Genomic DNA, 12,429 nt, shown 5'->3' with positions numbered 1-12,429 from the left:
TGGGTTTTTTTTTTAAATGAAAGAGGAAAAGGTATGAAAGTCATTATTTCTGATGTGGTATATTATGATAATATTCCTTTTATGTCCAGGTATCTGCCCTCTCTTCCTTTTTACTTCTTTACCAGGCTGCTGGGAGTTCTGTGCTTGGTACACACGGATGATGTCTCCTGTCCGTTTTTCACAGTTAGGCATCCCCAGCATCCCACACTCTGTTCAGTCTTGCACTTTCTTCCACGGCTTCAGGCTTCCTGGAATCTTGCAGCAGAGGCCCCATCTTCCTTTTCCCCTGTGCTGTGGAAAACACAATGATCTGGGAAGACATAAAAAGGAGAAAATACCAACTTACCAGTAGAAAGCTTTGCTGGCCATTGTCCTTGCAAGATTTTAACATTAACTCTGCTGTGAATTTCTAGCTCATTTGTTTTACATTCTCACTGGCATTGTGCAGTAACTGGAAGGCAACTTCTTTGGATTTCCCCATGACAAAATACTTGTTGTAGATAGTCACATTGCTGCTGCACAGGCTCAGGGCAACTGGATTCCCAGTAAGACGGGGGGAATTTCACCTGAACCTGATCTAGACTTCCAGGTTGTCTGTAGGCTAGAGGTAACCATGCTCCAGAGAGGGGGTTTTGTGGTGGTTAATCCAACAAGGTACCTGGGGCACTAGGGCAGCAGTAATGTCACAGTCTACTGCAAGGAATTGGAGGTTTGATTACAGAAGAAAATTAAACTGCGTGGAAGATGAAGAATATTGCTAGGCTGTTTAAGGCAATGCACACACATTACAAGCAAATTGTAATTGGTTTGCACTGAGGGTTTTTTCTCTTTCTTGGTCAACAGGTCTTTCTCAGAGCTATTAAGAGATATTTAGAAGGGAAAGTCCATGAGGTGAGAGGAAAAAAAAAGGTTAGTATTCGCTCCCTGGGAAGGAGAGTGACTTAGTAAAGCAGTCTTGAATCAAGAGTTCTCTCAGCACAGATAAAAGCTTAGACTGTTGCCTACAAAGATTATTAGCAAAATTATCTTTGATTTCTGATGGATTAGAACGCAGTGCTTGGAGGAATTAGCTGCGTCCTAACAAGGCAGACTTTTTCAACAGGTGAAAAGGAGAGGGAGCCTTCCTGGCCATGATCCTTTTCTAATTCTAGATTAAATTACTTTTTCCAGAATAGGCTTGTGGAAATTCAGCCTGCTTTCCCTGCTTGGGCTCTTGGCACCCTCCCTGCTGCAGGTATTTTGTATAAATTACCTGAGCAAATTTTGCTGTTAGATGTGGAGCTGGACACCCACTTTCCTTGGGAAATAGTGAGGGGTACTAGGTAATATGAGGTGCAATCATTTCTGATTGGCGTACTTAGGAAAAACAGCAGTAAACCAAATAAATCTGTTTTAGCAGTAAGTATAGTCAGATTAGCGATAATTCTAGGTGGAAGCCTAGGTGAGTTCACCCAGAAAGGGTTCTGTTAAGAGTATCAGTTAAAAGCTTTTATTTATTCTCTCCTGGCTTTTATTTTTATTTTTCTGGGTTAATTTCCCCTTTAATTATTCCAGCTTCCTTCCTCTACAACTCTTTCGTTAAAATGATAAGGTACTGTTCTTAGGCTGAGATGTGGGCAGGTTTCCACAATTAAAAGTAATTTCCAGTTTCTTGTGCTAAGTATCTGCAAAACTTGACACTGCTGTAACAAATGTCTTGAGAATACAATTTCTCCTTATGCAGTAGGAACTCCAAGACTGAACAATGTTTGAGAAGCTTGATAGTACTAGAGAGCGCTGGGTTTTTTAATGAATTAGTTTAAGGAAAGGCTTGAGTGCTGCAAAGAAAGAGTTAATATCCTAGTACCTCGTGCAAGGTACTGCAAAAGTTATTGGGGTTGTGATTTCAAACTACAGTAACTATAGGGGGATAAAACATCTTAAAGAAAACCAAAAACCACCCTTGCTCCTCATGGGCCTGCAATGAAATTAGTGACAATCTAAACCTATTACTAATAGAAAAATGCAGACTTTTCTTTTGCTATTTTGCACATAACTAGTTTGAAAATAGCTAACCTTCTGTAGGGCCCAAGTCTTACAGTTTTGACTTCTAAATCCATTTTTCAGTATCTCAGGTAGGGGTTTCAGAAGCACATAATAGATCAGAATCTCAGTCTTGCTAACTCCTTTAAACCCCACAACCTTGCAAAAAACAATGCCATTAGGCATATGCAGCCTTATTTCTGCATGTGTGCTTCCACCTGCTAATCTAGTAATTATAGGAAATTAAGTAGTCTTAACTGTGGTCATCCAAGGCTGAGCATTTGGCCAAATAACACCTGGAATTATGTAGACCTTCCCAACTTCTTAAAGGACTCCTGTTTTGCAAAATGTGTTACTACTCCTATGTTTCTGATTGTCATAGCCTAATGTGGAGTCGGGGATTAGACATAGTGTGAAACTAAGGTCAGTTTTTATGCAGCATCTTGCTTACAACTGAAGTGCGGTGCATTACCTGATCTGAAAGGATGTGCATATTGTGTGCACATTAGTTTCACATGAAGAGAACAATCATCAGTGTTTCCTCAGCATTAATCACTTTGAAGTAATTCACTCTTGCATTAGGCTGATATTTTGTCAGTCTTGTTTAATCATGCAATTCAGCACTCTCTGATGTTTAAAATAAGAAAATTCAAGGAGGGAGATCCCAGCTTGTCAATGAAAAAACAACTCATACTCAATAGGGCCAGGATTCACCCACAGAATTCAAATTAACCATGACTGGAGAACAAAAATATAAGTAAGAGTGGAAATAGAAGTGATAGCCAAGCTGAGAGAGAACATAGCTTGAAGCCATAGGAAACCATGGACATCATGTTTCAGTTTTTGGACCTTCTCCCTCCTGTATGCAACTAGTTTAAGAACAAAAGGCAAAACACACCTGACCTAGGTGCCCAGGTTGCAATGCACTGTTGCAGCCTGCTCTGACAGCTGCTGGCATTTCCCTGCCACAGATCCTGATAACAAATCTGGAGTGATTGCCAGCTGGAAGTGTGTTTAGCATGCAAGGCTCATAGGCTGGGCTGCTGTTGTGAGTCATAGTTTTACTAAAAAAATTGCTCTTAGTTTTAGAAAGAAATGTGTTGAAAAATAAACAAGCAGGTAGCACTGACAAGCTTTCAGATGTCAACCTAGCACTCTCATCGCTGTCTTGATGGTTCTACAAAGCATCACTGCACTTCTGCATGATTGCGGGAGGTAGGGGAAGATTTTATTAAGACAATATACATATTAATATATATGTATATAATGAGTACGTAGAAATGTACAGTATAAGACAAGTGCCCATGCATAAGTCAGAAATATTGGGTCTACTGTATTTTCATAGCACTTTTGTGCTTCACCTGGCTGGACTTTTATTTCTTCCAACTGCATTTCCAGTGTGTGACATGGAGGTCCCTCAGGTGTGTCTGCCAGTGACAGCCTGGGCTGGCTCAGAGAATGTGTGCTGAGCGTGTCCTTATCGTCAAGCCCATGTAAGTATTTCAGAATGATCCCTTTAAGTGCTCAGACATCCAATGCTCTCCATCACTTTAAATGGCAACTATGGTATTTGTGATGATAGTAGTTGGCAGTAAACAGATAAAGAAATAATACTGATTTCCCCTCTGGGAATACAGAAGATCCTTTGCCTTAGATCCTGTGCTTCTGGGCACAGACAAGCCAACAAAAAGGGCCCCGATGAGTTTGCTCGGGAAAGTAATGCAGAAGTGCAAGCAGGGTAAGACATAGTGTGCAAAACTCTGCCTTCAGTTTTGATGATCGACAGGTTTTGGGTTGGGGCAGGTGTTGTGTTGGTGTTTAAGTCAAGAGGGAGGGACCTCAAAGCCTTGAGTGCCCAGCTGTTGACTTGGTATCCTGGGTAAGGGCATGGCTGTGACATGACTTGTAGTAAAACCTCCAGCTGCCTTATCTTACCTGACTTCTCTGCTTCATGAAAGCTTCAGAGGTAAGCATCTGCCGTGCCCCTGGCCACGCAGCCAGCTTTGCTCTGCCCGTCCCTTGGCTGATGCTGTGGGTGCCCATGGAGGAGGAAGGGCTCCTGATGGTGCTTCTGTATGAGGCTGGGCAGGGTGTGGGACACTTGGACAGCTGCTGGAAGTTAATGGGGAGAGACTTGGTGGAAACCGTGGGAAGGAACGGATCAAAAGTCGATGTTGCTGCAGCGCCTTGCACCAAAGGCAGCTGCTTGCGCATGGAGCGCAAGTTTCTGCAACTGGCACTCGGGGTTTGTGCCACTGCTGCTCGCCCAGCTGGAAACGCAGCTGCAGCCCCCGAGGCGATTTAGGAAGCCCGGGGCGGGGCGGGGGGGTGCCTGCACCTTGCGCTGCAGCACCCCCTCACCGCCTAGCAAACACCTTTCCCCACAGCAGCTCTTGCTGGGAGGCTGCACCAGCGCTTCACCCGGCTCTGTGGGGGGAGATGGGCGCGGCGGGGCCACGGCTCTGTCCCTGCAGGTGTCGGGCGTGCCGGGCTGCGTGCGCGGCGGGCCCTGTCCCTGCTGCAGCCACGCGTCGGCCCTGACTTCCAGCGCCGCCAGCCCGGGAAGCGCCTGGGGGGGCTCCGGGGCCCGCGCCGAGCGCGGGGAAGGGGCCGGGCCCGGGCGCAGCGGCCGCTGCGGCGGGCGGGCGCCATGGCGGGGCGGGCGGCGCCATGTCGGGGGCAGCCCTGAGGGAGCGGCGGCGGCGGCGTGCGTGCTGCGGGCGGGCCGCCCCCGGCGCGGGCCCGCCTCGGCCGCAGCCGCGGTCAGGCGGCGGGCGGAGATGAACGCGTCGGGGCGGCTGCCGGTGGGGGGCGAGGAGGAACCCCCGGGCGCCTCGCTGGCGCCGCTGCTGCGGCTGGGCGGGAACGGCAGCGCGGGCGCCGGCCCCGGGGAGCTGCGGGAGGAGACCCACGCTGCCACCCTGGCGGCCTGCGCCTCCCTGCTGGCCCTCGTCTTCTGCTTGGGCTCCTACGGCAACCTCATCGTCCTCCTGTCCTTCTTCGACCCGGCCCTCAGGAAATTCAGGACCAACTTCGACTTCATGATCCTCAACCTCTCCTTCTGCGATCTCTTCATCTGCGGGGTGGCCGCCCCCATGTTCGCCTTTGTCCTCTTCTTCGACTCAGCCCGAGGCGTCCCGGGCGCCTTCTGCTTCACCTTCCACCTCACCAGCTCGGGCTTCATCATCATGTCGCTCAAGACGGTGGCAGTCATCGCCCTGCACCGGCTGCGCATGGTGCTGGGGAAGCAGCCGCACCGTGCCACCTCCTTCCCCTGCGCTCTTCTCCTCACCCTGCTCCTGTGGGCCACCAGCTTCACCCTGGCCACCCTGGCCACCCTGAAAACCCACGGCTCCCGCCTCTGCCTGCCCATGTCCAGCTTCGCCAGCGGCGAGGGCAAGATCATCCTCTACCTCTACGTCACTGACTTCATCTGCTGCGTGGCCGTGGTGTCTGTCTCCTATGTCATGATTGCCCAGGCCCTGCGGAGGAACGCCCAGGTGAGGAAGCGCCCACCTGTGGTGGCCGTGGACACCTCCAGACCACAGCCCTTTGCAGGGCCCCCGGCTGCGCAGAGTGCCGTGCCCGCCTTGTACAGGAACCAGAGCTACAGCAAGCCACAGCACGTCCAGACGCATGGCTACGGCAAGCACCTCGGCCAGCCGCCGGCCGCTGCTGCTGGCCGGCTCCAGCTGGTGTCGGCAGTCAACCTGTCCACAGCCAAAGACTCTAGGGCAGTGGTGACGTGCGTTGTCATCGTGCTCTCTGTCTTGGTTTGCTGTCTGCCCCTGGGCATCTCTCTGGTGCAGGACATGCTGTCCAGCAGCGGTGGCTTTGTTCTCTACCAGTTTGAGCTGTGTGGGTTTACCCTCATTTTTTTCAAATCTGGATTAAATCCTTTTATATATTCCCGCAACAGTGCGGGACTTCGGAGACGAGTCCTCTGGTGCCTGCAGTACGTAGCCCTTGTCTTTTTCTGCTGCAAGCAGAAGACAAGGCTTCGGGCCATGGGCAAAGGCAGCCTGGAAGTCAACAGGAACAAGTCATCCCACCACGAGACCAATTCAGCGTACATGTTGTCTCCAAAACCTCAGAAAAAGGTTGTGGACCAAGCCTGTGGTCCTAGTCACTCCAAGGAAAGCGTGCTGAGTCCCAAGGCTTCTGTCGGGCATCAGCACTATGCACAGAGCAGCTCAACCCCCATGAACACTCGAATCGAGCCCTATTACAGTATCTATAACAGCAGCCCTTCCCAGGAAGGGAGCACCCCAAATAGCTTACAGCCCGTGAACTCGACTTTTGGGTTTGCCAAGTCCTACATTGCCATGCATTATCATACCACCAACGACTTGGTGCGAGACTATGATAGTGCTTCAACTAAGCAGATACCAGTGCCCTCGGTGTAACCCTAGGAAAGGGTTCTGATCTAGCTGATCCAGTGGGTCCCCTTCTTTGCTTTTGTTAACGATTATTCTAAACTCAATGATACAGTTTTGCTGTACTGCTGCTAATTAAGAAAAATGCCACTACTGTTAATATCCAGCTATTTGCATTTGAAGTGAATACTAGGATATTACTTGTGCGACGCTTTCTTGAACTTCTGTGGCAAGTCAAAAAGGGCGCTATTTTAGATTTGTACTTAGAATTGTTACATGAGGGTGTTTTTATTACTAAGTCTTACCACTGGACAAGTAAAAAAAAGTCAGCACTGTAACTATGCGATTCATTATGTCACGAGGCAGAGTATCTCAGAGAACCATCTGAGGCTGTGCCAGAAGTACTACCTGTTAAATAGCATACTTGCCGTATTTTCCAGAAGGAAAAATTGGGAGGATGCTCAGTATTATGATACTTAAGTTTAAACTCTCCTCATTGCAGGAGGTTGAAAGAATCGGTGGTATTTTGTTGTAGCAAGTGTTGGTGACAGCAGGAGTCCTTTCTATGCGCAGGGTGAAATCCTGGTTCCGTTGAGGTAAATGGCAAAATTTCCATGAACTTCAGCTGGAAGTTCAGGATTTCAGCCTAGGCTTCCTAAAGCAGGACAGGGCATTTTACAAACACCATTATATTGCCACTGGGGAAGGACTTTTGAGAAGTGTTGTGGCACAGTAATAAACCTCTGAAGTATATATATATATAAATTTCCACTGTACATTTATTTCAGGGATTGGTGGCGTTATGTATCCCAAAATAATATATTTGGAGAAGTATTTTACATCTGATAGAAATAACTGTGCAATATGTAATTATAGGTTTTACTTGAGGATAAAGATGAATTTTGCAATATTATAGTACTGATACACTATTAGTAATGTAGTCACCTCTGGAATTTTCTAATTCATAAGCTGTTACGCAGAGAGTAGTGTTGCTGGTTGCTTTTTGTTTATGACTTTGTATAAAAGCGGGAATTGGGGGGATTCGGCTGTGATATTCTTGACAGGTAGAACTGACAGCTATTAACATTTTTAAAAACAGAATGACCACATGACAAGATGACCACAAGTTTTTGAGGTTTTCTTAAGAAGCCTAACATCAGTTTGATTTAAAGATTAATAATTGTCTACTTATAAACTTTATCTGTTGGTCTACACAGTGAGCAAATAACAGAAGTTAAATATTTTTTTATAAATCCAACCATTTGTGTTGTGTCACGTGTTGTGGGAATTCCTTATGAAATGGAACAATCCGGAGGCATTTAAATTCCTGACAATTATTGCTTTAAGTGGCCAGATCTTTTCAAAACAGGCAATCACCTTTCAACTTCTACGGACTTCAGCAGAGTCTTAGTATCTCCGAAATAATTGTGCCACAGACTTTTGGTGCCTCATTATAGGAAAATGCCACATCTTTAGCCAAATTACAGTGATGGAAAGATGACTTGTTATTTTAGGAAAAAAAACATTCACATCATTGCTGTGTGTGAGTTGTTGGTTTAGGCTATTTGTTAACTAAACTATTTTCAAGATTTTCCTGGAAGACTATTACATTATGAACACTGTTCTTTGTTTAACACTCTGAATTTTAATTAATTTTGAATAATTCAAGACAGCTTTCTTGCAATAAAATGGATGTGAACAACTTTCTAATACAAATGTAAAATTGAAATTATTTCCATAAGTCTTTTCTCTCTGCCCAGATATTTTTCTCTATAAACGAATAACATGGTTCTTACTAAAGTAATTACAAAAGATAACTAAAAGATCTGTCTTGTTTGGTTTTTCTGTCTTTGCATTTCTTTTCAGTACAAAGCCTACTAATTTGGAGGGAAAAAATACTTGGGAGCCTGTCATTTTGTCTCATATTGTACATTCTTAGCAGCAATTACAGTTTCAGGTCGTAAGGAGTATAAGGCAGGACCCCAAAAGTGGTTGCAAGATGGGGTCCTGTATGTAATTTAAGGGAGTTGAAGATGCGCATTACGACTGGTTTTAACATTAAGCAGTTTTGGGTTTTGCTGCACGTATGTACGACTCCTACTGTGCTTTTGGTTTGGATCACATAATAGAAGATTAAATCCCTCGCGCCTTACTCATAAAAGTAATTTGCATTGAGTGTTCACGTGGGAGTACAGCAAGAAGGGTACAGCTTTAGGTCAGAAGGAGGTTTTATTGCCTTTATGTGATGTATTATTGAGACAAAAGGACTGAAGTCCCTTCAGAGCACTTTGTAATATTGCTCTTCTGTTAACTCCTGGTGCCAGTTGTATTCTTAATACAACCAATGTGTTAATATGTTTATAGTGTCAGATAGGAAAGTGCAACGCCTTTTAATCTGCAGTAGGAACAAAATCTGATTTAAATTGTCAATCGCACTAAATAACCGTTTGGGGGGGAGGTTTATGGATGTAGTAAATAGAGATTGGATTTTGAAAATATGTAGGTACAATTTCTTTGAAGTGAATTGTAAACCAAAGTAATCGATTATCATATGATAAAATAATTGGTTTAGCCTCTTCTGGACTATAACTTTTCTTTTTTCCTTTAGCCCTCTTGTATCAGAACCCTCCTCTGCTGAGCACAGAACCAGCGTGACTGCGAGATAAAAAAAACAGCAATCTGATTGAGAGGGGAAGCAACAGAGTGCTGGAAAATGTATGTGAAGAGAGGAGATGGGTAAGAGAGTGAGCAATAAAAGTATGTAAATACTGAATGGTTTAGAAAATGTAGGTCTGTAGTTAGTGCAGACCGTAACACAAGAACAAGAAAGCGTCTTATGAATATGAAAGGTGGCAAATCCAAGACCCATAAAGTGCTGTATTTTCCTTACTGCCTGTACATACACTGTGGACCTCATTGCTGCAGGACTGTTAAGAAAAAACTAGGAAGGTTTAACAAGTGCTTCACGTGGGTAATACGAGTATCAGGGTCCTGACAGTTGATGCCAACATGTTTTGGACTATATGTAAAATTTTAGAACATGTTATCCAACGTATGTTTTCAGACTGCTTTTCAGCTTCTTTTGAAGTTGCCGGTGTTGGCCGCTGTCACGATATTTGGCCTGAGGACTGTTTATGCTTTATTATCGAAAATCTGCGTTTGTGGTGTTAGGTGTACTGCTAATGGTTTGACCAGCGTATTTCATGAAATAAGGAGCGGCCTCAAGGAAAGCCTAAAGAAGCTTGTTAGGAAAACAGCTGATGAATTACTTGGGCCTGATCTCACTAACAAGTGACTTCTGGTTGTTTACATGACCAAAATATTTGAAAGATTTTATAATTCACAGTCTTTTTAAGTCATAGATCTTGCTTTATGGTGATGAGTTGACTTTTTCAGTTGGTGGCCTGCAGTATTGTATTTTTTTTATCCTTTAGATCTATAAAACCTAAAAGCTGCTAATGCCAAATAATTTTAAACAATATCTACAAAACCTCAAAAAGTTGCTAAAGAATATTCAATAGTTGGGCACCACCTCAGAACTTTTTAGACTAGAGATAAGAGAGATTTCTGTAAGGCGGCATACTTTTTTTGGTGGGGTTTTTTTTTTTTCCTAAGTCACAGAGCCAGTCTGCCTTAGCAGTAAGGCTTCAACAAGCTCGGGAGGGCAAGATGCAAAAATCGGACAGATGATAGTGAAGAATGATCAGTGGCTAATAATTTTGTGGTATCTTGTGGTATTTTATGGTATGTATGGTTTAGGTATATCATTTGTCACTTGTTAGGAAACCTGTGAAAATTATCCCCCATATAATCTTCAGTACCCCTCCACCTGCAGCACAGGGAATAAAAAGTAAAGGGACTTCTGAGCTGCAAGGGTTGGGCTTACCTGCACCGTTATCTCTTCACCTTATTCCATGAGGTAGCAAAGCAGGGCTACAGAGAGCAACGTGAGATGTTCACGATGGAAACAGAGATGAGGCAGGTGGTGTAGTATCTTAAAATAATAGAATAGTCTTGCAGGGATTACGGTGGAGTCCTAGGGATGTTTTCTAGGTTTGCTTTCTGTCTGTTTTGAATGTGGTTTTTTTTTTTAATTTTTTTTAAGTGTTGAAGAGGAGTATATTTGCACCAATGCCACAGGTGGATGGAGGATTACATAAATGGTCCTGCCACTGAGTGCTGGTAAGCAATCCTGCTTGTGCTGCACATACAAGGAAAAAGGTCCCAGCTCTCTCTTTCACCAGTTAGCTGGCTGCTGGGCTGACAGCAGTCTAAAGCAGAGGAAAACAATTCTGTTTTCATGACAGTTGGCATACATGACTCCTCGTGCTTGCTGATGAAAGGTGGGTTTGCACAGAGTGCAAAGAGATCTCTCCGTAAATGGAGGTGGTAGGGGAGTGTCCTACTCTGTTTCTCATAATTTGCACTGGTGGAAAACCAGAGAGTCAGCACCATGGGACAAAGGGGGAAGAGGCAATTTCAAAGCGCTTCCGGGGTTTGCGAGCGCTGATTCTGTCATGCGGTGTGATTGGTGCAGATTCCTTTGGTGTGAATAGCTCTTTGGTTATTGTCAACTCAAAGCACGGTGCTTTATGGGTATACCAAGTACAGTATCCTGAAGTTTAATCAGTACTGTCAAATTGACTTAAAAACATCATTAATTATGTGCTAATAAATGCTGACAACAGGTCGTTGTCAATTCCTATTTAAAATTAGTTTATGTTTAGTGTTAGAAAAATGCTTTCATTCATTACAAAAGCTGTCCCTGAACCTTGGTTCTAAGAATCAAACATGCTACATGCTGCAGTGTGGGGTTTTTCCTTTTTACTCAGAAGCAGCAAAGGGAGGGTGAAAACCATGTACTGCTCTAGCTGGATCTTTTCCTTTCCAAAATACATTGCAGAAGAGTTTTATTTGCTGATATCTCCTTATGTTTGTTTCAATGTTTCCCCTTTTGGCAACAAATAGTTGGTATTAGTCTTATTTTGTCACAGCAGGGCTAATTCCTTTTCAGACTATGTGTTTCAAATGTGCTGTCCCCTGTGCTGTACATAGACATTCTGCCTTCCTGGGTCTGTGATCTTCTGCTGCTAGGTTGTTTGGGTTTGCTCATCTTATCAGCAAGTCCAGATCGTGCTATGCTAAATGATGGTTCTTACCTGGTTTGTATTTTCCGTCGCAGTCTGTTGATTATCCTTGAATGTGAAAATTAGATCAGCTGAATTTTTTTATTTTTTCAAATGCAATAAATAAAATTATTAAGTGGCAGTAGGTGATGACAAGGGCTATGCGGAGGTAACACTGATTTCATTTGAAATGAGTCAGGGTGATTGTGTCAAGTGACAATTTCCTAAGTCTAAATAATAATATACAGAACTTTTTTGCTTGTTCTTCAGAGATTTATGATAACAGCATTTAAATACAGCTCACACCAGTTATTTAACAGTGGAGACTGACATGCTCAGCTGGCTCTTTTTTGTCTGGTTGTATATGTTCATCTGTAATTATAAAAGATTTTAAAGTCTGATCTCTTCTACCAGTTACTGCAACCAAATGATGTAGCAGTGTGGATTTGCAATTGCATCTCTCAGATGGCTACATTAAGTAAATCTTTAATCTTGTCTCGCTAAACCACAGAAAGAAGCTGCTACCTGTGCACTGTCATGGTTTGCATTTTTGTTGTGTGTACACAGTGTGTGTTCCCACCTTAAGCTGTACTAGAACTGAGAATCTGAACTACAACCTTACCTTTGAATGACATCACTTTTCACTGCAATGATCTGAAAAAGACAGTTAGGACATGCAGTGTGACTCAAGCTCTTCTTCCTTTCAGGTGACATCCACAGCATTTTAAGAAATGCTGGAAATAGCTGAAGAAAATCGAGCACCCAGGAAGAAGAGGCTGTTTATCACTGCTTGGGTCTCAGCCCTTTGGATAACGGATTCTTTTATTGGATGGAATAACACGTATGCTACAAACCCGCTAGTAACCTCTCCTGGGACTGATTCGTGACAAACCCCCATTGCAACA

General features: G+C 44.2%; 1 protein-coding gene and 1 long non-coding RNA gene across 2 annotated transcripts; both read left to right on the top strand.

Moving 5' to 3' along the window:
* Positions 1-4,546: 4,546 nt before the first annotated feature.
* Positions 4,547-8,100, top strand: GPR75 (G protein-coupled receptor 75). The gene has a single exon (XM_052783936.1). The coding sequence runs from the start codon at positions 4,803-4,805 to the stop codon at positions 6,426-6,428; it is 1,626 nt and encodes a 541-aa protein (XP_052639896.1). The 5' UTR covers positions 4,547-4,802; the 3' UTR covers positions 6,429-8,100.
* Positions 8,101-9,012: 912 nt separating this feature from the next.
* Positions 9,013-12,340, top strand: LOC128140350 (uncharacterized). Its single transcript, XR_008234697.1, has 3 exons — positions 9,013-9,134; positions 10,504-10,580; positions 12,232-12,340. It is a non-coding gene; the product is annotated as an uncharacterized LOC128140350 (long non-coding RNA).
* The last annotated feature ends 89 nt before the right edge of the window (positions 12,341-12,429 follow it).

The sequence above is a fragment of the Harpia harpyja genome, chromosome 4 (assembly GCF_026419915.1).
Source record: "Harpia harpyja isolate bHarHar1 chromosome 4, bHarHar1 primary haplotype, whole genome shotgun sequence".
NCBI lineage: Eukaryota > Metazoa > Chordata > Aves > Accipitriformes > Accipitridae > Harpia > Harpia harpyja.
The sequence above is the reverse complement of the archived record's forward strand: the minus strand, read 5'-3'. Positions and strand labels throughout refer to the sequence as shown.

Excerpts from the sequence above, each read along its gene's own strand:
- GPR75 (XM_052783936.1), top strand. The coding sequence starts at position 4,803 with ATGAACGCGTCGGGGCGGCTGCCGGTGGGGGGCGAGGAGGAACCCCCG.